This window comes from Schistocerca gregaria, chromosome 2 (assembly GCF_023897955.1).
Source record: "Schistocerca gregaria isolate iqSchGreg1 chromosome 2, iqSchGreg1.2, whole genome shotgun sequence".
NCBI classification, from domain to species: Eukaryota; Metazoa; Arthropoda; class Insecta; order Orthoptera; family Acrididae; genus Schistocerca; species Schistocerca gregaria.
The window spans coordinates 791,154,093-791,179,060 of record NC_064921.1 but is presented as its reverse complement, the minus strand read 5'-3'; the positions used below and the strand labels follow the sequence as shown (position 1 = coordinate 791,179,060).

Below are 24,968 nucleotides of genomic sequence, written 5' to 3'. Positions count from 1 at the left end.
GCCACAGCTTCATTAGGGTTTTGAACGGGGCACACGTTCACTACAGACTGAGTTTAGGACATAAGCACAAACTCCATCTGACACTCTATTACAGTCGCTATGGTTCCTGTAGTATTCCTCATAGCTCCAGAAGGAAGTGGTCTGCATTTCTGGGAACCAGGTTTCCTGGAGGGCAATGCGGAAAGCAGGTGTAAAGCTTAACAGTTGCCGTAGCTCAGCCAGGCAGTGGAAAAAAACCACCACAATTCCACTGGAGGATGACATCATGAGACTGGGAAGGCATGGAGTATTCTGTGAGGCAGTTTACACTTCAGGGTCACCTGCTGCCACCAACTTTTTGCCTGAGCACTCTGTATTCATTGTGTCCGAGGGTCTGAGGAGATCTAGGTCTTCAGCAGACACCAGAATCTCCACCTTATCCTCAGATGCAGAGCTTGTAGGTAGCAGTGTTGTGGGTGCCTCCGCCATACCCTTGGTCTTGGGGATCTTCTTTCTGGATTTCTCTCGCTGTTCCGTGGGTTTCCCTGGCTGGGAGAACTTCATTCATACAGTCTCTGGGACTGAGGATGAGCGTGAAGCCACTGGTGGGTGTAATCTTTCATACTAGCAGAAACCTGGGAAGGGAGTGACCCAAGGGATCCCATCCTAGCAAGAGTAGCCGAAGAAGTTGTACACTTCTCCAGCTTAGAAATGGGGACAGACGTCCCTGATGGTCGGGGTGTTCTCCTGAAGTAGGTGGTGCAGGACCAACAGGCAGGGAAGTGCCCCCCCCCCCCCCACCATCAAGGGAACAGGTGTAGTCTTCTGGCTCTGACAGGTGACTTGTGTTGGCAGAGTTGATGGGGCTAGAGCTGTTGTAGCAGCGGCATTAGGTGATGTCATGCATACAGGATGTAGGCATTCAAATTTCCTCTTAGCCTCAGTGTAGGTCAGTCGGTCTTCTACTCAATTATTTTACTTTCTTTCTGGAGAATCCTGCATTCTGGCGAGCAAGGCGAATGGTGCTCTCCATAGTTGACACAGATGGGAGACGGGGTACATGGAGTGTTGGGATGTGATGGTTGTCCACAATCGACATGTGATGCTGGGAGTACAGTGGAAAGACATATGACCGAACTTCTAACATTTAAAGCACTGCATAGGGTCAGGGATGTAGGGTTTTACATCACAGCTGTAGACCATCATCTTGACGGGTAATGTATCGCCCTTGAAGCTCAAGATGAAGGCACTGGGTGCAACCTGATTATCCCTCGGACCCCAGTGGATACACTGAACGAGATGTACACCTTGCTGTTCTAAATTGGCGCGCAGCAAGAAGGTCCCTGTGAAATATGATACCCTGGACCATATTTAAGCTCTTATGGGGCGTGATGGTTACAGAAACGTCCTCCAGCTTGTCACAAGCGAGTAACCCCCACGACTGGGCAGAGGATGCTGTTTTGATCAAGACTGACCCAGATCTCATTTTGCACAAGCCCTCCACCTCCTCAAACTTGTCCTCTAAATGCTCGACAAAAAACTGAGGTTTCATCGTCATGAAAGAACGCCCATCAGCTCTCGAACATACAAGGTACCAGGGCGAATAAGAGCCACTACCATCCTTAGCCTGACATCCCTCCCATGGTGTGGCCAGGGAGGGGAATGATTTTGGGTCGTACTTCCGTGCATTGAATTGAGCCCATGACTGCTTAGAGATTGCTGGTGTTTGACCACCAGCAAGAGATGATGTGCTATGCTTCATCACCTGTCATCCACCCTGATGCCACCCACTGTGACTGGGGCCCTCCCCACGGGCGCCACCCAGCCACAGCAAAGGCATCAAAGGCCACTTGGAAGGATGGCCATTGTCGGGAGTCCCAATGCCTCAGTTTGATGGCCATCTACTCCTTGGCATACGTGGGTAGTTAACGGCGCAGGCATCAGCAGAGCGATCCCTGTGTGGTCAGGGGGCTACAACCAACAGGGTACAGGCCTGCCCCACCACAACGGACTGACTACTGGGCTGGATATCAGGTGCAACGAAGCAAATAAGTCCATTATCATCGTCAGCATAGAAAACGATACTGCACAGTTGATGTAAAAATATGCACCCAGGAGGGAGACCTCGCCCAACAGTTGGAGAATGAGCAGAAGTGCAGATCGACGTCGACGAAGAATGCCTTCCCCAATTGGCTCGTTCTTCGGGAAAATTATGAAAAATGGAGGTCAAACCCTACAGGGGACCGTCACAAAGGCCAAAATGTGTGAGACTTCTTTTAGTCACCTCTTACAACAGGCAGGCATATCTTGGGCCTATTCTAATCCCCTGATCCGCAGGGGGAGAAAATAGTGACAAACATGTTCAGTCAAAAAATGAGGGGCCCAAGATTGTGCCTTCTGCCAGTTTCTGCCGTACATCAGCAACAAACAAATAAAAGGCACTTTTTTTTTTAAAAAAAAGATCGTCACCACCCTTAAAACACACACCATGTTCCGCCACTGATAAGCACCCACAGAAATTTTGGGATGTCGGCGCCCACGTCTACATCTACATCCATACTCTGCAAAACCACCGTGAATTGCATGGCAGCGGGTACGTCCCATTGTGCCAGTTTTTAGTGTTTCTTTCTGGTCCATTCACGCATGGAGTGGGGGAAAGGGGGATTGTGTGAATGCCTCTGTGTGTGCAATAGTTATTCTAATCTTATCCTCACGGTCCCCTTGTGAGCGATAGATAGGGGGTTGTAATGTATTCTTAGAGTCATTACTTATAGCCGGTGTTTGAAACTTTGTTAACAGGCTTTCTCAGGATAGTTTACTCCTATCTTCAAGATTCTTCCAGTTTAATTCCTTCAGTATCTCTGTGACACTAGCTCACGGATTAAACAAACCTGTGACCATTCGTACTACACTTCTCTGTTCAAATGGCTCTGAGCACTATGGGACTTAACTTCTGAGGTCATCAGTCCCCTCTACCCTTCTCTGTATACGTTCATTATCACTTATTAGTTCTGTTTGGTTCGGGTCCTACACACTTCTACAATGGGTTGCCCAAGTGATTTGTAAGCAGTCTCCTTTGTAGGCTGATTGCACTTCCCAATATTTTACCAATAAATCGAAGTCTACCACCTGCTTTACCCACGACTGACCCTATGTAATCATTCCATTTTATATCCCTACCAAGTGTTACACACAGGTGTTTGTATGAGATGGCCGATTCCAACAGTGAATCTGATTTTATAGTCATAAGACACTATGTCTCTTCATTTTGTGAAGAGTAAAATTTTACCAATCTGTAATCTTATCAAGATCTGACTGAATATTTGTGCAGCTTCTTTCATACAGTACATCATTATAGATAACTACATCAATTGTAAAAAGCCTGATTTTACTATTAATATTGCCTGCAAGGTCATTGACATACAACATGAACAAGGGTCCCCATACACTTTCCTGGGACACACCTGGCGTTACTTATACACCTGATGATAACTGGCCATCCAGGATAGCATCCTGTGTCCTTAATACCTAAAGTTCTCAATCAGGTCACAAATTTCACTTAATACTCCATCTGATCGTACTTTTGACGATAAGCATAGGTGTGGTACTGAGTCAAATGCTTTTCGGAAATCAAGAAATACTGCATCTAGTGGTCGCCTTGATACGAACCTTTTAGCCCATTATGTGAGAAAAGTACGAGTTGGATTTCACATGATCAGTGTTTTTGTAATATATGCTGATTGACATGGAGGAGTTCATTCTGTTCAAGATGCCTCATTATGTTTGAGCGCGGAATATGTTCTAAGATTCTACAACAAACTAATGTCAAGGATACTGGACAGTAGTTTTGTGGATCACTGCCCTTGTTGTAGATGTGTGTGACCTGTGCTTGTTTCCAAGAACTGACCATGATTTTTTGTCCAAGGGATCTATGATAGATTGTAGTTAGAAGAGGAGCTACCTCAGCCTCAAATTCAGTATAAAATTTGACAGCATTCCATTGGGCTATGGAGCTTTGTTCAATTTTAACGATTTCAACTGTTTCTCAACACTACTGACACTAATACTTATTTTATTCATCTTCTCAGTGGTACGAGGATTAAATTGGGGTCCTTCTCCTGGGTTTTCCTTTGTAAATGAACGTTTCAAAATGGAGTTATGCATTTCTACTTTTGTTTTTCTTCCCTCAGTTTCAGTTCCTGTCTCATTGACTAGGGACTGGAAATTTGTGCTAAGTTCCTATGGGACGAAACTCTTGAGGTCTTCGGTCCCTAAGGGGAACGATCATTCACCGTGCTTTTGAACTGCCGACAATTAATAGACCACTAACCTTTTGCGTTTGCCTCCTCAACACCGCCGACCACGGTGGCCACGTGGTTCTAGGCGCTGCAGTCCGGAACCGCGCGACTGCTACGGTCGCAGGTTCGAATCCTGCCTCGGGCGTGGATGTGTGTGATGTCCTTACGTTAGTTAGGTTTAAGTAGTTCTGGGGGACTGATGACCTCAGATGTTAAGTCCCATAGTGCTCAGAGCCATTTGAGCCAATTGAGGAAGAACTTCATGGTGCTCACACTTTCGTCAGAAATTCTTGGTACAGACAATTATAAAACTTTGAGAAACGTATGTTTCTCGTAAACAGGGTGCCAACTGCACATGTCTGTCTACAAGGAGCGGAACAGAATGGCATTATTATTATTATTATTATTATTATTATTATTATTATTTTAAAAATATGCACACTAGATACTACACTATAGAGTTTGGGTCAATGTAAAACTTTGATATTAAAATCCTTTAAGGGCAGCAACCACCAGAAAGAAATACAGCCATGGAGGAGGAAAAAGAACAGAGTTGTCATTACGTCACAAACTTTAAGCCTGCGTCTGCCTTCTTAATTAGCCCAAAACATTAGGTTCATGGCTTTTACACCTCCATGTTTCACCGGGATAATACTTTCCCGTCGTGTCATTAGATGTGCCTGTGCCCAGTTTCGACCGTTGAGGATATCTATCGATCCTCTGGGGCTTTGATTGTGTGGAGACGTAGCTGTTTAATCAAAAACGCCAGTTTGCGTCGTTTACAGGTGTACTAATCGGTCCAATCGTAATCTGAAGTTTAAAACTATCGCACGTCATTCGTAAGTGGAGTCGTTCAAGCAATATTTTGTTTTTTATGTTTGGCTATTCCCAAAAAACTGAGCGTTACTGGTGAGAAATATTCCGCGAAGAGAAGCAGATAGGCTACTCTTAGAATATCAGGCCTGTATGTTACACAGGTTAGGGTATTATTACTATAAAAAGTTACTTATATACACTATGTGATCAAAAGTATCCGGACACCATGCTGAAAATGACTTAGACGTTGGTGGCGCCCTCCATAGATAATACTGAAAATTCAGTATCATAGTGGCCCACTCTTAGCCTTGATGATTGCTTCTACCCTCACAGGCATAAGTTCAATCAGGTGCTGGAAGGTTTCTTGGGGAATGGCTGCACTGAGATGTATGTATGTCGGTCGGTGAGGCCTGGCACGAAGTCTGCGTTCCAAAAAGTCGCAAAGGTGTTCCATGGGATTCAGGTCACGACTATGTAGGCGAATCTGTTACAGGGATGTTATTGTCCTGTAACCATTATGAGCGGGAGCTCGATAGTGTTGAAAGCCGGAATCGCCTTCCCCGAATTGCTCTTCAATAGTGGAAGCAAGAAGGTGCTTAAAACATTATTGTAGAGCCATTTTCCTCAACACCAGACAAAACAGGCTTCTCGAAGATAAGATGAAGCGAGTCCCACTGGCTCAGTTTCAGGGAAAGACAACACCTAAAACTTGTTAGTCAGGGGGGAACCAGTGCAACACTACAGTCCTCCCTGGTCCCTGTCCACCCTGTACGGGACACCTAGATCTACCATTGACATGCCACTCACAGTGAAGTGCCTGAGTAATGACAGAGACTGTACTTTCTGCAGAGGAGGCATTACCCACTGGAAGGGGGTACACGACTGTCGGAGCTCGTCCAACACGATTCGCCGCAGCTGCCAATAGTTTGACAGCAGTCAGGGCGATTTCCAGCTGCTTATGTACGTCAACGAACTCATTCCCTGTTTGAGATCAGCATTCAAAGTTGGCCTGCATTTTGGCTGGTGCAGTGTAGTACAGGACAGGACAGCGAAAAATAATTTTAAAGTAAGCCCGCTGATTATCTTTTAATCCGTTAAGCTAAAAGTTGCTGATTCCCTATTTGAACTGAAGCAGATACACAAAACGCGATTTCTATTCAGGCAACATAAAAACCTTCGGTAAAAATTACTGGTTTCCTAAACCCTTTAGGGTAATTATATTTATTAGCAAACTCGAAAACAGGGTCAATTTACGATAAATGTAGATGGTATATAGGGTTACTCTTCTTTAAGGGAAAACTAGATTTAACACAATATGTTAGATTATGTGCTACAGTAACGAAATCATGAACGCCGATTTACTACAAATTACTCAGAGTATGCAAAGAACAATGGTAGCTTCCCAAAATTCTCAAAAAAATGAAGTTTGTTTGCGTTGATATACAGTAAAATTCAGGATTGATGTATTCTTTGGCAGGAACTGTAAACCACAAACGTTGATTTGCTACGAAGGAGGTTACATATCCAAGACAAAGGTACCCATAAATTTTGTTAGCGTCCGAAAATTCTCAAAAATAACCTATTTCTCGCGTAATTATATAAAGAAATCAGAGAACGATTGTGTTTAACGACGAAAGCCATACTGCTCTCCAAAATTTTAAAAGAGCACAATTAAGTTTAAGCCTGTAATTGACGGTAACAGCAGGACTTCATTGCAGCCCTCCCAAATTTTCGAATTTTCACAATTTATCACAATACATACAGGTACTGATACAATCAATGACACATTACGCAGAAGTGACGCGAACAGTAAAATATGCGAATCTAGAACTTCAAACATAAATACACTTGATCTTGCACAAAGGAAGATTGCGAAATCGGCTTGTATGTAAAACTAAATGGGCCTATTGCACGTATTTTTCACTGTCTGTGCACGTATCTACACTGGCGTGCCGAAGACGAACACAGCAACTTGAGTTTATCTCCATCAAAGTAGCTAAAATGTGCAGCACCAACAAATCACGTCTTCTGCTTGTTGCAGCTAACAGTGGAATCCATGTTTATGAATTATATGGCATCCGTCCAGCCTCGAAGGATGACGGTGGAGCAAAGTTGGTTCAGACTCTGAAACATCTGCTGTGGCTGAGAAGTCCCACTCTTAGAGTGGTAGTCTCTGCTGCAGTTTGGGCGCCGCCGCGGTGGTCTCGCGGTTCTAGGCGCGCAGTCCGGAACCGTGCGACTGCTACGGTCGCAGTTCGAATCCTGCCTCGGGCGTGGATGTGTGTGATGCCCTTAGGTTAGTTAGGTTTAAGTAGTTCTAAGTTCTAGGGTACTGATGACCATAGCAGTTGAGTCTCATAGTGCTCAGAGCCATTTGAACGGTTTTTTTTTTTTTTTTTTTTTTGCAGTTTGGCACTTCAAATGTGTAGACCTTCATGTCGCTCTCTCCATCCGCCTTTCACCCTTCCTGGTGTCTTCTTGCATATGTTCGTTCTCTGCAAGCTCAACCCCACTGCGCACAGCTTCTCGCCACTTGACACGCTCACCAGCTGTATTTTCCCGCCGACTTGGACTGACCAAGGCCACTTTATGAATAGGCATTTACTTAATGGTGAACTTTGTGTCCGGATCAAATTGGCGTGGGAATGGAAGCACTCATATGACTGTATAAAAAGTGATCCTCAAGATCCATTCAATGCGTTATACAATATCTGTAAGAATGATTCATATTCTGAAACTTAATTAATTAAAGAAATTCGAAGAAAATTAACGAACGATGAGAAATATTTCTCACGACGAAAATACTTCCGATAACGACAATGTATGCTTAAAAAGCAAATGTTTAAGACGTCAAACAATAAAAAAATTAACTTAACGCTTTCCGATGACGTCGTGTCTGCATTTCCGAAAGAGGGTTACCGGTGAGAGGTGCAAACCAGCGGTAAGAGAAAGACAGAGCTACAATAAATTTAAATAAAAAACTAATTGTTCATCTATTTGAACACAAACTTAGCGCCCACTGCTTCGTTCGCGCAGACTGCATTGTCTGCCCTCTGTAGGGATTTTTTGTTTTTCTTTAATCGTATTTTTATGTGTTCACAAAGTTCCACTCCTCCTAAAGTATCCAGGCTAACTGAGGACATGGAAGCATGGTCCGAACGCACTTCTGAACAAAAAGCAAGTCAAGTTTTTAGTTACTCATGCTTTTCCGTTCTTGCGGTGACATTTCCGCAGAAACTTTCATCCCCTAACACATATTTCTTTGAATCTAACCGAGAAGTGAAATACCAATTTTCATAGATTTAGATTTAAAACTTTTTTAATATAAAATGTTTTCTTAAAAGTTTTCATCACCTATTTCATCCCTTATGGGTTGAATTTCCAATAACAGTGAAATCCATATTCTTTATTTCTAACCGAGAAGTCAAATACCAATTTTCATAGTCATACCATTAAAAATGCTTCAGTAGTTTGAAACATTATGTGATTGCCTTATCATTTTAAATCATTCACTAATCGAGCAGTCGCTCGGCAACAGCTACAGTTAGCAAATAATGTTGCGAGAATGTAAAAGGTGAACGACCTGTGACGTAACTTTATTGTCGAAGCGCCGTCAGAGATGCAGTGAGTTATTCACTTTGAAAACCGCGGCGCGAAAAACGGACAGAAGAAGATCACTTTTACACATTTCCTTTCTTTTATGTACGAGATATTCTCGATGAACAGTTACTCATTCTTCTCTCGTCTCTTGTAACTTGTGTCGGACGCGCATGTCTTGCCGCCGTATTATTATCGTTAAAAATAATATTATTTTAGTGTAAAGTGCAATACTAAAAGTGCAATAATGCATAGCAGTAAATTTATTGTGCGACGTGTATGTGAAAACGTCAAAGGAAATATTGTCATTACCAGAAGAGAAGTGCCAGTCAAAACGGCATCCATGTTAAATCTTTCATTGCAGTGTAAGTTCTTCTATTAATTGCCATAAATTCAGATTTAAATGGAATTGGTGTATGGACTATTTATTTAGTGTAGAATCTATGTCTCACTCCTTCATGAAGTTATTTAATTTTCTTTATGTCTCTGCCAAATAGAGAGTTCACAGTCACGAATTCTTTCGTCGAAATCGGACGAAAGTTGTATGCGGCGAAATATTTTCTCCGCGCCACATTCTACTGGTAAATGCATGATAAACTACGGTCCCTTAGAAAATTCATGTTAAGCTATCCAAAAGTAATTATATTTTAAGCAGGCATTTACTCTCCTCTGCAATGCAACTTCCGACTGATCAGACGATCCGACAAGAGGCAGCCGAAAGGAATAAAAATTTATATAAGATACGCATTGTGGAAATATCCATAAAGAATTGTAGCTAATCTTGTGCTTTTTATTTGTTACATGGCATCAAACACCATCCAATAAAATTTCCATTGAGCGAAAGAAACGAGATATTCAGAGCAAATTACGGAAGAGAGAATTTTTTTTGGAACCGAATTTGTGCGAAAATCTAGTTGCAACGCCCAAGGCAGTCATCAGTAACGTAAGTTAAAATTTCGTTAGCCGTAGCCAAGCTTCCTTAATTTCATCCGACATTAATCAATTTGTGAGGATCTTTAGTAGTTGCAGTAAAAATTTGCTTTGAATTCAGTAGATTGCATTTAGTAGACGGGTAATTTCTTTAAGTATTGTTTAAATTCCATTGTTGTGTATTGCATATCATTTGTTTTTAAATGTCCGCTGCCTGTTCACGGAGCTGACCAGCCTTAGTTTTCATTTATTTTGACCATTGTGCAGCCATACTTTCTTTTCGGTCCAGAATAGTCTCTCGTTCTCGTGACGTGCAACTCCCGACATTCCGATCTTGTGACGTAGTAGTGACAACCGACTCGCAACCTATAAATTACATCTCTGTCAACAGCTGACGGACGTAGCTCAAACGAACTTCATTGACTTACTGTTTGTAAATAAGTGAGCTATGGCAGACGATAAAATGTCATCACTAGATTCAAATGAACAGAACGAAACTAGTGAATTGTCGCGTCGCTTACGGTCCCGCAGGGTAATTAGTAGGGCTGAGACACCAATCGAAACAATTGTAGAAAGTGAAGTGGGAAATCTTACGGACTTTGGTGCCTCACACCATAATGTTACCGGTACTGAACTAGACACTGCCAGCATAGTTTCTGCCACTAGTAGTCGTAGCCATATACCGGTTACAAGGGAGGCAGGTGAAAGCAATTCACGCGTAGTGACAGACGATGTATTCAAACAGCTACTGAGTCAAATAAGTCAAATGATGCAGGACGGAAATCGCCAATTGAAAGAGGAAACTCGCCAAATGGTGAATTCCATTAAAAATGATTTGAAAGACGAAAATAGACAAATGTTAGCCTCGCTTGAAGATAAACTTTCTACAGTAAGCGAAGAAATAAAAACTGTTAGAGAAAATGTAGCCAAAGAAGTAGCAAAGCAAGTTAAGGATGCTGTTTCTCAAATGCGAAGTGGAATAATTTTCGAACTGAATGACACTTTAGCTACCATGCAAAGCGAGACAGCTGACATCCGAAACGCAACCAAGAATCTTGACTCCACCGTAACCACGGTTAATCACAGATTAGACAGAGTAACTAAGCAGGTAGAAAAACTAACCGAGGGAATGTCAAACTTGACTCTGGAAACTGAAACGAAAGTAAAGGAGAGTCATGAGAGAGAATTTAGAGAAAAGTATGAGAACTGGATTGCTAGAAAGGGCAAATTTGTCGAAGATAAAATTAACAAAGACCTAGTAGAGACTGTGAAAGCAACCACTCTTGGTATCTTGTCAGCTCCTGGAAGCTCCGGAGATACCGTAATGTCTGAACTCGGTAGCATTAGGCGTACTCAGCAAGAATTACCAAATTGGAAGCAAGAGGTAACGGAACAGCTAAATAACCTGAAGGCACAAGTGAGTAGTAGTTCCCGAATACAGAGACCGAATTATCGTAACTCGTTAGCCTCAGAGGAAGAAGATGAATTATTTCGGCAATTCCGAATACCTGTTGTATCTAATGAACACACTTTACCACCACATATTCCAGTTAGTCACCGAAACAAGAATCTGATTCAGTAGTAAAAATGATGAAGGAAGAAAGCATGATAAAGCATCGAGTTTTTCAAACCTTTTACCCGGAAAAACGAAATATACACCCAATTGTTTTTCTTCGTGGATTCTCTGGCTTTTTTCCAAATTCGTGGGCTGATGGACAGCGTATCCAATTTGTTACCGGATATATAGGTGGCGAATCGGCAATATGGGGAACCGAAATGGTTGATAAGTGTCAAACGTATGAGGAATTTGAGAACTGTTTCCTCGGCAAATTTTGGAGCGAAGGTGTTCAGAAGCGCCTTCGTAAAGAAGTCTATAATGCAGAACAATTTGACCCCAGGAATAGTAGCCTGAGAAAGTACTTCGAAAAATATCTTGGCAAAATCAGGTATTGGGATAACCCTATCAATAGTAAAGATGTAATTATAATTCTCAAGTCTAAATTACCCATTTCGATTCGTGAAAAGATGATAGCCATACCAGATGATGATCCAGATACCTTTCTGTCGATATTAGATTCTCTAGACCTGATCTATGAGGACATGAGAGCTAACAAACCGCGGATTCCTGTGCACAGTTCTTGGCCACAACATTACGAGAGTAAGGGCTACGAAAAGCCAGGGAACGGTTACAAAAATAGTAACGATTGGCAAAACGGAAATAAAGGCAATGGGTATCCGCACAAAAGGAATTGACATAATCACACAACCGATTCAATCCCGTGTATAACACGACTGGTAACCAGTACGGCAATCAACCGTACAAGCAGAAGTTTGGAAATGGTTTCAGTCAAAAAGGTTGGCAACAGCAGAGCGGATCGCAATGGAATGCACCGTACTCGCGCAGCCAACACTCAAATTACGAGCAGCAACAAACAGCTGATAACGCCCACTCATACCAATACAACTCCGCGCCTGGTAAAAATCAAGCGCAGGGAATGTACAGAAACACACAGTTTAACGGCAAACCACAGTGTGAAGGTTGATTTCACAGTAACAATTCCGGAAATAATAATAGTAATAAAAATCATCAGACCCGCGAAGGCATTACAATCCTCCTGTATTTTTCGCAAACGCGGAAGACAGTAACATGTGTTGGACACCAAAACAAACGCAGCAACATTTTGACACAAGGTTTGTGCATAACAGTAATTTCGTTCCTCAGTGTTCTCACAATGTCAGATTGGTCGAACTTTCTAATGATGAAGGCCAATCAAAACCACACAAGCAGGTAAACTAAGTTGAGCATCTGAAAGCTCCCTAAGTGATGCTGAGACAGAATGGGGACAACCACTTCGACGGAGAGACTAACCATAACGTACTTGTACTGAGATACAATGACGGGATTGACGTAAGACAAGAATTATTACAAGAGGAAGAGACGACTGACGGTGATGAAGCGATAGATGACCAAGTGCAAGCTATGACAAAACTTCCTATAGCCGGAATTTTGACGACTGTAATCCTAGATACAGGAGCAAATATTAATTTTATGTCCTTATGTTTCTATAAGCAAATTAGTACATTAATTAAAATTCCAACACTACCCGTCCAAAGACGTGCAAGGTCAATTCAATTCCTAAATGTAACAACACAAGCGCTAGTTTAGACGCCAGAATAAGACAAGCTATAACAACGTTGACCACCCAAGCCAATTTACGCAAGAAGGCGTATGACAAACATATTAATAAGGTGTTAACTTATAAAGTAGGCGAGAAGGTCTTGCTAAAAACACACTTTAAACCATCGTTGCTCTTACGCAAAAATCGAAAATGGCAAAGTCTTTTTGAGGGACCTTACGAGATCCTTCGTATACCGCATACAGGTTGTTATCTGATTTCTGATCCCGCAAATGGAAAAATAAAAGGGTTATATCATCACTCTGATCTTAAAAAATATCATGCTACAGAATAGGTCAAAAGGAAAGCTTTATAATGGCAAGAGAAGGTTAGCCGCTAGTGACTAAGTGACAACTGATCTGAATTCGTAAAAAAAAAGAATGCTTAGAATAAATTACACGACAGTGAGTCTGTCTTGCTATACAGCAGAGAATTTAAAATATGTTATCTTGAGCCACAATTTAAGTACAGGCAAGCTGATAAATAATAAAAAAATTCTTATTTAACAAAGAAAGTGATCAACTCCAAGAACTCTAGTTTTTCAGATTTAGTTTTAGGGAGATAATATTTAAGAGAAAAATGAAATATAAAGCGAAGGATGTGCCTAACAAGCCGGCTTCTGCTATATGAAATGCTAAAGAAGTGAAAATAAAACATAGTATGTAAGAAATTTTTTTAAGTTCAAGGAGCAATGATCGAGAAATGAAATTTGTTTTCGCCAATGACAAGGGTCGCTTGACAATTATTGGTTCCTGATCCCACTAAAAAGGAAAACAAGTAGCTGGTTTCTAAGTCAGCTATGTCTAGATTAAGTTATAATGACATAGAAATCTGGAACAGGTTCATCTCTGCATTAAAATAACGTAATGTTTACGAAGCATGTGAGTTACTTGTAAGTACCAACATGACCACGAAAGCGCTATCCTTCAGCTAGATAAACAAAGTAGCATTAATTGTAATTGTAATACGCAGGTCAGATACATTCAAAGGCATAAGTGAAATAAATACCAAATATAAGAGCGTAAGTGACAAGGCCAAAGCAATGATGACTTAAGGTCATATATAGAGGTCAATGCAGTGTAGCCCAAGCAGGCGTCAACGCGAGAATAAGACCGCCGGCAAAACAACGCAACTAGTTCTCAAGTGCAGCGCGTACGCAGACGTACGGCAAAGGAAAATTAATTTCTAAGTCATAAGGAACAAGGAGTTGTTTGCTAGATTTCTTCTTCTATCTACTATTATACCTATGCCTTTCTTCTGAATGTGTGTAAATATCCTAACCCGCCTAAACCCGTCCCGTAGACTTGACGTCACAGATTGACAGATTGAGAAATGCGGTTGACGTGGAAGGCTGGTTTGGCATACGATTTTCAAAAGGAAACGCGTGAACGAAATAGGGAAAAGCTAGTTTTGAAATGTCTTTATTTTTCCTTTTAAAGTCTATCCGAGACGCAAACCGAGATCGCGATAAGGAATTTGAATATTTTCTTGAATGGTATTCTGTTCTCATGTGAGAGGGCGATCAAATGTGACTGATTGATCCTCACATCTAGTAAAAAGAGAATTTTTCTTGAAATGGCAGTGATAACTAATAAATCCAATGAATAGAAAGAACGATTCAAATGAATTAAAACAACAATAATAATAATTGCTAACAGATCGGAGAAACTAAAGTAGTGTGACTGTGAACTAAAAGCATAATTAGTCTTAGAGAAAGATGATGAACAATGTAAAGCGAAATGTTATAGATAGTTGCCAACAAAATAACAGAAATTTAAATGGACATGATAATCAAAGCTTTCAACTAGCAAGCTTCAAAGTGAGACAAACTATTTGATTATAAACTGTAAAAAAACTGTGTACATAGTAGTGTATAAGTGAAGGCTTAAATGCTGTGGAAGTCAGCCACAGAGACGAAGCAATGCATCGTTGTTATAAGTAAGTGATAATTTCATTCACGATGAAGATAAAAAGTGTTAAACGTGCAGACGGACAATGACAGGCCGGTTGTGTAACCGAAGGCGGTGATGTGATTACGTGCAGTGCATCCGAAACCAAGTGTGTTAGCTGCTTTGCAAAGTGCGAGAGCTAGCCTACCTTAAAAGCTTCAAAATCGGCTGGGAAATGTGGAGGCAGGGATGGTTTCAATGGAGTCTCTGTCCCTGGTAATCCTCGTCCCTCCGCACCAGCTCAGCAAACCACAAAATACTACAACACCACCGACGCAACGTGTTCACTTAACCGTGCGCGGAAAAGCTGAAGTACCGCGTGGAGGCTAGTGAGCGCCTCGAGTTGCGATTCATCTCTAACAATCAGCCTGTGCCAACGTTCATCGCCGCAACAAACGCGTTAAATTTAAAGTGATGTATCAGCACAACACTCCCGCTGCAGTTCGACGAAACGGACTTTCCATGAAAGCCGCTCTCAAAATAAAAGACTCTTATATGAGTTCACAACATATCACATACTATGTTAATGTTATATCCCGTGAATGAAATGCGAACAGCCAAACCACACGCGAATAGTGATAAAGTTAAATTCCTATGAATCCCAAGTCCTAAAATTAGATTTAAGCTTAGTTCTTAGACTAATAGGTATTTAAATTTTTTGTTACATGTAACGTGTGTACGTAACGTGCGAGTGAGTCTCGCCCGCCACAGCTGATGAAAAGTTTTCTACTCGGAGAACGCAAAGTAGCGATCCAACTTCTCAAGGGAGAAGCTTCACCTGGAGCAGAATCAAATTTTAACTTACCTGTCAAATACACAAACAGTGAAAGCGTAAAAATCATGACAACTAGTGAGCAATGGTAAATGGACACGTGTGAGAAATTCCATGTGTGAGAATTATATATGTATAAAAATGGACACGTGTGAGAAATTCCATGTGTGAGAATTATATGTGTATAAAATTCCATGTGTGAGAATTGTTTGTGTATTAAAAGATGAATCCTATGTGTTTTCTTTCAGGAACAAAGAGCCTATGAGCTCTGGACAATGACTTGAGACCACAAAGATGGTCGTTATGAACGCTGTAAAAAAAGACTGTAATGAGTATAACGTATAATCTCCATCGTAAACTTTGTAGATTTACTGTCTTAGTTTTTAAACTTTTTTTGTGTATCTTTACCTTAAGAATTGTCTTAGTCTACGAATGAGAGATCACCATATTTGTGTCATCCTAATAATCAAATGACTGCAATACTGTGTTTTATCAATGTAAATCTGTAAAGTACTCAATCACATAATGTTAACGGCGACATGTGAATCTTGGTAATCTCCTTGATTTCCAAGATTCCCATGGAAGGCAATGTAACATTATGTGATTGCCTTATCATTTTAAATCATTCACTAATCGAGCAGTCGCTCGGCAACAGCAACAGTTAGCAAATAATGTTGCGAGAATGTAAAAGGTGAACGACCTGTGACGTAACTTGTTTATTGTCGAAGCGCCGTCAGAGATGCAGTGAGTTATTTATTGACTTTGAAAACCGCGGCGCGAAAAACGGACAGAAGAAGAACACTTTTACACATTTCCTTTTTTTTATGTACGAGATATTCTCGATGAACAGTTACTCATTCTTCTCTTGTCTCTTGTAACTTGTGTCGGACGCGCATGTCTTGCCGCCGTATTATTATCGTTAAAAATAATATTATTTTAGTGTAAAGTAAAGTGCAATAGTGCATAGCAGTAAATTTATTGTGCGACGTGTATGTGAAAACGTCAAAGGAATTATTGTCATTACCAGAAGAGAAGTGCCAGTCAAAACGGCATCCATGTTAAATCTTTCATTGCAGTGTAAGTTCTTCTATTAATTGCCATAAATTCAGATTTAAATGGAATTGGTGTATGGACTATTTATTTAGTGTAGAATCTATGTCTCACTCCTTCATGAAGTTATTTGCTTTTCTTTATGTCTCTGCCAAATAGAGAGTTCACAGTCACGAATTCTTTCGTCGAAATCGGACGGAAGTTGTATGCGGCGAAATATTTTCTCCGCGCCACATTCTACTGGTAAATGCATGATAAACTACGGTCCCTTAGGAAATTCATGTTGAGCTATCCAAAAGTAATTATATTTTAAGCAGGCATTTACTCTCCTCTGCAATGCAACTTCCGACTGATCAGACGATCCGACAAGAGGCAGCCGCACACGCTCGGCGTTTGCAAATATATTTCCACCGCTGATTATAGCTGTATGTTGCAGCACAAAAGAAACATATTGTTATAATTAGCGACTACGAACGGGGACGTTTATAACGTATGTTTATGTATACACATTACGTAAACATATCGTTATAAGTTCTTAAATAATGATTTATTTTCAAAATAACTTTCACCCGCTATTTTACTTCCTTAGTGGTTGAATATCCAAAAATACTGAAACAAGTATTTCTTTCTTTATTTTTGACCTGGAAACCAAATACCAATTTTCGTAAGTTTCAGAACTGCCTTAATAGCGACATATTTTTCAAAAAACTTTCATTCCCTATTTCACTCCGTTTGGGTGGAATTTCGACTGCTACGGTCGCAGGTTCGAATCCTGCCTCGGGCATGGATGTGTGTGATGTCCGTAGGTTAGTTAGGTTTAAGTAGTTCTAATTTTTAGGGGACTGATGACCTCAGATGTTAAGTCCCATAGTGCTTAGAGCCATTTGAACCATTTTTTCAGTCAGTCACGATATTGCGTTTTATGCATAGAGCTAAATTTACGATGTAGCACTACTTATTAACTTTTTAAAACCAACGATAAATCCATTTTGAATGCCAGAAGTACGAAAAATTCTTATTTAAATAACTAAACATGTAATTTTTGAAAATATTCATTATTTGGAAATACACTTTTCATTCACATCTCCTTGAAATAAGACACCTTACTCGTCTCTAAAAAGTTCGCGACTCTAGTCAGGACTCACGTATAACGAAGAAGGCTGGAAAAGTACAAGTGAAATCATTCAAACCCGGAGACTGGGTGAAAACATTCATAATCGTAACGTAACCGCCACACACTTGTGTCAGTCGTTTGCCTCACATTAAGTGAAACCACTCAAACCTGGAGACTGAATGAAAAACATTCATATAGCCGACGTAGTCACAGAGACTAGCGGCATTTGATGTTTCATTCAACTGAAAAAAAACCGAAAGAACGAAAAGAAATCGACTGGCCAATCGGTTGCTAAAACTAGTTGGTTCTCCCATCACTAGTACGAGAAGTACCCTCCGCCACACACCGTCAGATGGCATGCGTATATCTATGCAGATGTAGACCATTGTATTAGACGATCGAAGAAGAGTTAATGCTGAAACAGCATATTAAGTTTTGTTTGCCGCAAGTCATAAATGAATTCAGGCAAAACAACCGAAAACTTACTATTATTCATCCTGAGAATGTCAACTGTCACGCAGAAAGTCAAACGGTTCATTATTTGACAAACATGGAATTAACTTTCCATTTTCTGTATTCACTTTATGCGTCACATAATAACTTCCTGTGGTTTCAATAACTCGAAGGTTGGTTTGAACATCAGAGTGCTTTATGAGGCATGAGATGCGTTGCTTTCCACCGACGGTTGAACTGACTTACAGTTTAACGCTGACTCCGAAGCACGATGTAATTCGGCAGTTTTCACACTCACAAACATTGCCAGAGGTGAAAGAAGTGAAAGTGGCAGATGAAACCCGCGGAACAGCATGGGGATCGAAACCGACTCAGTTAGCTCTGAGGCTTGGCACTTTACAGCTGAGCCACATTCCCCTTTTTTTAAGAAAAATTAATTTATAAAAGTGTGGGCAGCGTTTTCCATCATCTCAAGAGGCTGTTGCATGCTTTAAAAACCAAGTTATTGGAGGCACCAATATCAGGTAATGTTTCTAGAATTGTTTCAAACGCCTGCAGAAAAGTGTACAGATTTTCAAGGTGAATATTTTGAGAAATAACAAAACGATTTTATAATAAAATCGTTTTTCTTTCACTGTTTTTACAGAAACTTCAAAGGTGGCCCAGATTTAAAAAAGAAAATGCTTGCAACGTGCCATCTTCATTGGACCGCTTACTTTATTTGAATATCCTCGCATATGGGAACATCCACCGATGAAGTCGCTGGTCTATAGAAGGTGACAGTTTAAGGAAGAATCAACATAAATCAAGGGCTTTAGTTTTAGGCACAGCTAAAGATAAAAGCGGTAGGTACTCCTAGAAGCAAGCTAACTCTACAAACGCTTCAACAGCAGACATTACGCCCTCATCCTACATATGCAAAACCAGTTTTCAACGAAGTAGAAGTTTCATCACAATTATTAAACGTGTGATTCAAATACAACAATAATTCCTTCCTTTCAACTGCACGAAATAGAGGTCACCTCTTACTGCGCGAGTGATAACTTTCCTATGCGGATGCGTCACGTGTTTGCGTACAGAGAATAGAAAGTCTCATCAGTTTTTCGTTTAATTCCCTACTTCGATAGCAATTCTGATGGACTTCCTAACGAGAAACGATATTCCATGTAGCGACCTTAACACTATTAAACTTGTTTCTGTGATATTATTAGTGGTTTCTAAAGGCAGTAGGCGTTTTAGTAGCAGCAAAAGGGTTCTTTTATATATGTTTTGCTCCTGTTGAGGACTATATCGTGATTCACCCCTCCCTCCCTCTCGCTCGTTCTCTATCTGAAACCTTAACTACGGTGACAGACTCGTCTGAGGTGCAGTCCGAGGTCTAGGTTAGGTTGTTAATAATAATACTGTCGTATGGCTCAACAGCCTGGTGCAAGTCTTCCAACTGGATGCCGCTTCGGCGACGCGTGTATAGGTTGAAATAGGAAACTTTGGTTGCGAGTTGGCGAAATCAACGGATGTGAATGCGAAATAAATATTGTAGTAACGCATTGATAAGTAAAGTAGCCCATTGTCTACATTCGCCCCATATTTAAGACACTTGTTAGGGAATTTAGGAAACAACTAATACATAACAGCCATGACACCGAGTATTTTAGTGTGTTACATAGGGTGAGTTATAACGATATGTTTACGTAATGTGTATACATAAACATACGTTATAAACGTTCCCGTTCGTAGTCGCTGATTATAACAATATGTTTCTTTTGTGCTGAACATATAGCTATAATCAGCGGTGGAAATATATTTGCAAACGCCGAGCGTGTGCGGCTGCCTCTTGTCGCATCGTCTGATCAGTCGGAAGTTGCATTGCAGAGGAGAGTAAATGCCTATTTAAAATATAATTACTTTTGGATAGCTCAACATGAATTTCCTAAGGGACCGTAGTTTATCATGCATTTACCAGTAGAATGTGGCGCAGAGAAAATATTTCGCCGCATACAACTTCCGTCCGATTTCGACGAAAGAATTCGTGACTGTGAACTCTCTATTTGGCAGAAACATAAAGAAAATTAAATAACTTCATGAAGGAGTGAGACATAGATTCTACACTAAATAAATAGTCCATACACCAATTCCATTTAAATCTGAATTTATGGCAATTAATAGAAGTACTTACACTGCAATGAAAAATTTAACATGGATATCTCGTACATAAGAAAAAAGAAAATGTGTAAAAGTGTTCTTCTTCTGCCCGTTTTTCGCGCCGCGGTTTTCAAAGTCAATAAGTCACTGCATCTCTGACGGCGCTTCGACAATAAACAAGTTACGTCACAGGTCGTTTACCTTTTACATTCTCTCAACATTACTTGCTAACTGTAGCTGTTGCCGAGCGACTGCTCGATTAGTGAATGATTTAAAATGATAAGGCAATCACATAATGTTACAGAGTCCATTCTAATGTTACAAACTTTCGGGGATGTTGGAGAAGCGAAAATGTATCAATTTGAAGTAAGGGTCCCTGGTCCGAAAACCACCGACTCGAGAGCTGTAAGCGAACACTGTGCTGGTACCTCTGACAGTGGAATACATGTACCGGTACCGTTGTTGCTAAGATTTCAGGGTAGGCAACTTTCGGGGATGGTAGTATGTACCAAGACAAGAAAAAAATTCCAGTAAACATTGGCTCCAAAATGCATACCGTAAGAGCTATGAGCATTTGTTCATGTTCGATACTGTGTAGCAGATCTTTGGTTTCTATATCTTTGCAGGAGATAGTACGGACCAAATAAATAAAAACAAGGTGCATTAGATGTGGGTTCTAAAATGCACATCTTAAGAGCTATGGGCACTTGTTCAGTGGAAAAGGTGTGTTTCGGTGAAGCGAAAATGAAAATGTGCTTATAGCTCTTAGGGCATGCATTTTAGAGCTCATATTTCCTACACCTTTTTTCCTATTTTGGTACATACTACCTTCTCCAAACGTTGCCTGCCAACAGTAGTAGTAACAATAGTACCGGTACGTGTATTCCACTGTCAGAGCTATCACAACGACTTTTGCTTGTAAATTTCGACTCTGTCGTTCCCCATTCAGGATCCCTTATCGCAAACTGATACATTTACCCTTCCTGTAATCCGTGACAGTTTCTCACATCATCGCTGAATCCTCCTGAACACTTCGACTATGGAAAACTGCCACTCCTGTAATGATATTCTATGTTGTTGCAACAACACCATTTTTTCGTTTACGCAATCCACAACGGCTGTCAACATATGACAGGTGTGCCTTTGCTGGTGTTTTCCTTGCGTTGGCTGCTTCGGCGCAGCGTGAAGGCATTGGAGGTGTGTCAGGCAGTGGAGCTAATCACGAAGCGCATCTGCTCAGACAACAGAAGAAGAGTCTGCCAGTGTTTTCCGATTGGCCGCCCTCCTATGTTGACACACAGTATGTACGGTGCGTTACGTTACGCGCGCTCTACAGCCCCGTCGAGGGATTCACTCGACAGCTAGAGATCTGGCAGTGTCTGACAGCTCCCACTATGTCTCAGCCGACCGACGCTGCCGCCCCTGAATTCGACTTTTTGAGCTGTTTGCCGCTGGACATCGCCATTAACATCCTGAGGTCAGTACTCACTCGAACGTTTATCTGTTAATGATCGAAATTAACTTTTCGAGTAAGGGATTAATTTTCAATTTTAAAGCGTCAACGGACTCTTAAACTTGCGCTAACCTTGAGCCCGTTAGCCGTTAATTCGGTACCTAATATTTATGACTAAAATGACGCCACACCGCTCGCGAAAATCGTTCTGTCAAGGTAGGGTCATGTAGCTGCATGCCTACGCCGAGGTGCACGCGATCGACGTCAACAATCGAGTGGGAGCTACGTGTTTACTGTTTATTGTTGTTTACCGTGTCCGTGTGAGCTACTACTCTTCTTTTAGTAGCTTGACTGTGGAAAGTAAATCATGAAATTTACTCTAGCTCCACAACTGATTAAAATCTGTTCCCGCATTTAAATGATTACTTAAATTTCGTGTGCAGATCAGGAGAACAAATACTTTTACATTGTAAAATATGCTTGCATAAGAGTTAAATTACGGTTCACACTTTGATTCTAACTGTATGAAAACGACACATAAGGAGAGCGTATAAATCGCGGTATGTATAGTTTGAAGAAACAGTGAAGGTAGGGTCCGGTCGAGGAATCCCAAAAAGTAAAATCAGTCTTGGGCATTCAGGTATCGACAACGTAGCCAATAGCAGTAAAAAAAAAAAAAAAAAGGAAGAAGGAACAGAAGCATTGGAGAGTCCATCGGCATTGCAGCATTGGGAGCGGTTTCTCTAGCTAGTGTGGACCAAGGCATAGTAATCTTTGTTGCAAACATGGTTCCTTTATGTGTCGCTGAATTGAAGTAGTCTGAGAAGCTGGTAGAAACTTTAAGCTCCAGCAAATATTCAATTTAGAGATGAGCATTGCGCAGACGCCTCGTTGATGGGAGTATTAGATTGAAGGAATATCTTACAAAGGGAAATTCGCACAGAGTATCAGACGCTACCGTATTCTCCTGTATTTTAATCCTCCCGTGATTTAACGTTCATCACTAAATAACTGCATTGTGTATTTCAACTAGTTCTTAAACCTGTTTTAGAGTACCCAATTTAGTATCATTGTTTAAATTGCAATCTCTGCTCTCTGTCCAGCCATGGCTGGTGAATAACACAGTATTATAACATAATTATGGTAATTAAGAAATTAACGGATTAAATGATAAAACTGTTTAAGTATCTTCGATGCCCTACCTAAACTCCCCGAAACTAAACAATTTTATTCAAGCAATGGAAATGCATTTGATTCATTCGCTCATTTCACTACATCCACAAGGTAAAGTTTGCTGTTGAGAGTTAACGATTAACTTTAACTTCTGATAAATATCCTGTAAAGTAACGCTTTAACGTTTAACGGAGTTAACTATTTTGGCAACTGTTTAACGATTAATGAAGTGAACCTCCTGATTAACGTCTCCCAGGAAACCATAATTATTCTAACAAGTAGGGCTGTTAATTTTATAAGGCTAGTGCATTAATCCATTGATAGTTTTTGGAGCCACACATGAAAACGCCTTGAGGTACTGGTGTGTAGTATTTGAAGGGAAAACCGTCGATAATCAGAAATGAATAGCAAAGAAATCCTTACTTCAGAATGGATTGGCGAAGATGTTCCACTACAGGTGCACCCGAATACGCTCGTATGACAAACAGCTGGAGGCGTCATAGTGACGATTTTTTTTCGCCCTGGCTCCGTTCTGTGTATCAAATGGGTTTATTGAAGTTCACGATACGGATCTAGTGAGAAGTGCGAGCCATTGGTGTATTCTTTACAGTACGTTTCTTGTAACGTAGCTGGCATGTTTGTGTATTTCAGTTTTAGTATCGTTAGTTTAACAAAATATTTAATTAGTGAGAGAGGTAGCTTAGTCTTGTAAACAGTAATTACTTGGGTCCAGTGGAGATGGCGAGTGTATTAAAGACTGTGGGATAATGTGCTCTGCGCTTTTTTAATGGCTTGAAAAAGGTGTTTAGCTTTCTAGTTACTTTGTTTTATTCGTCGCTTTAAGGATTTCATAATTTCAATTTATTTAGTGAATTTTTTTGAGTCATAAAGTTTCTCGTATGTCTGAGAGTTTTTCATGTTCCATGGATCATTTGCACGATAAATAGTAATGTCTTGTAACAAGTCATCCTACATTCATGTCATAAAGTAATTCGTAAATATGGCTACATGCTGAACACTTAAGTTTCTTTTTAAAATATACAGATGTGACTGATTTCTACCCACCACTTTTTACACTTTACAATAATAAATTCTTCTAAAGAGTAGGAAATGTCAAACTTTTTCAGTTTGTTTTCAAATTTTACTTGGAAGTATTTGAACCATTTTATATCGCTCGGTAAGTTATCAAAAATTTTAGTTGCAGCATTGTGCAATGCCTTTTCGTGCTAAAGACAACATTAACATTCAGTAATGAATATCATTCGTACTGTGGGTTTCGTTGTAGGTTCATTTGAGAAGAGCCACGGAGATTGTCAGTTAACTTTGGTGGTAGACTCAAGAGGTGTTGTGCATAAAGTGTGGTTTAGTATTAAAATTCTGTGAGCTTACGTTCTTAGAAGAGACAACTAAAATGCCACTGTCGCCTACGCATATCTCGGGAAAAGACCGTGAAGACAAAATAGTTATAGGCACTGAAAGCTGCCAGAGATAAGCTCAGCGGAAATTTTTGCGAAGAACCTTACGGTGTTCCGAAAGGATAGACTAGACACGGTGGGCAGTGGCGTGTTTGTTGCTGTTAGCAGTTTTACCGAGCTAGGTGCCGCAGTGGTTAGCACACTGGACTCGCGTGCGGGAGGACGACGGTTCAAACCCGCGTACTCCCATCCTGATTTACGTTTTCCGTGATTTCCCTAAATCGCTTCAGGCAAATGCCGAGATGGTTCCTTTGAAGGGCACGGCCGACTTCCTTCCCTATTCTTTCCTAATCCGATGAGACCGATGACCTGGCGGTTTGGCCCACTCCCCCAAATTAACCAACCAAGTAGTTTCGCTAATCGCGAAATTGAAGTAGATGGTTCCTGTGAGTTAGTATGAGCAGGTGTCATTGTTGGCAACCGGAATAAAACAATAACTGGAGCCTTTTACCGACCTCCCAATTCAGATGATACAATTGCTGAAAGGTTTAAAGAAAACTTCAGTTTGATTTCAAACACGTACCCTACTCATACAATTATAGCTGGTGGTGACTTTAATTTATCCTTGATACGTTGGCGAAAATACATGTT

The 24,968-nt window shown here is 40.7% G+C and overlaps 1 protein-coding gene across 1 annotated transcript in view; it reads left to right on the top strand.

Moving 5' to 3' along the window:
• The first annotated feature begins 21,607 nt into the window (after nucleotides 1-21,607).
• LOC126336498 (uncharacterized) overlaps nucleotides 21,608-24,968 on the top strand; it is an 89,587-nt gene continuing 86,226 nt past the window's right edge. The window contains exon 1 of the mRNA XM_050000246.1: nucleotides 21,608-21,753. Coding sequence (XP_049856203.1) covers nucleotides 21,671-21,753 — 83 coding nt within the window. The 5' untranslated portion in view covers nucleotides 21,608-21,670. The remainder of the gene's footprint in view (nucleotides 21,754-24,968) is intronic.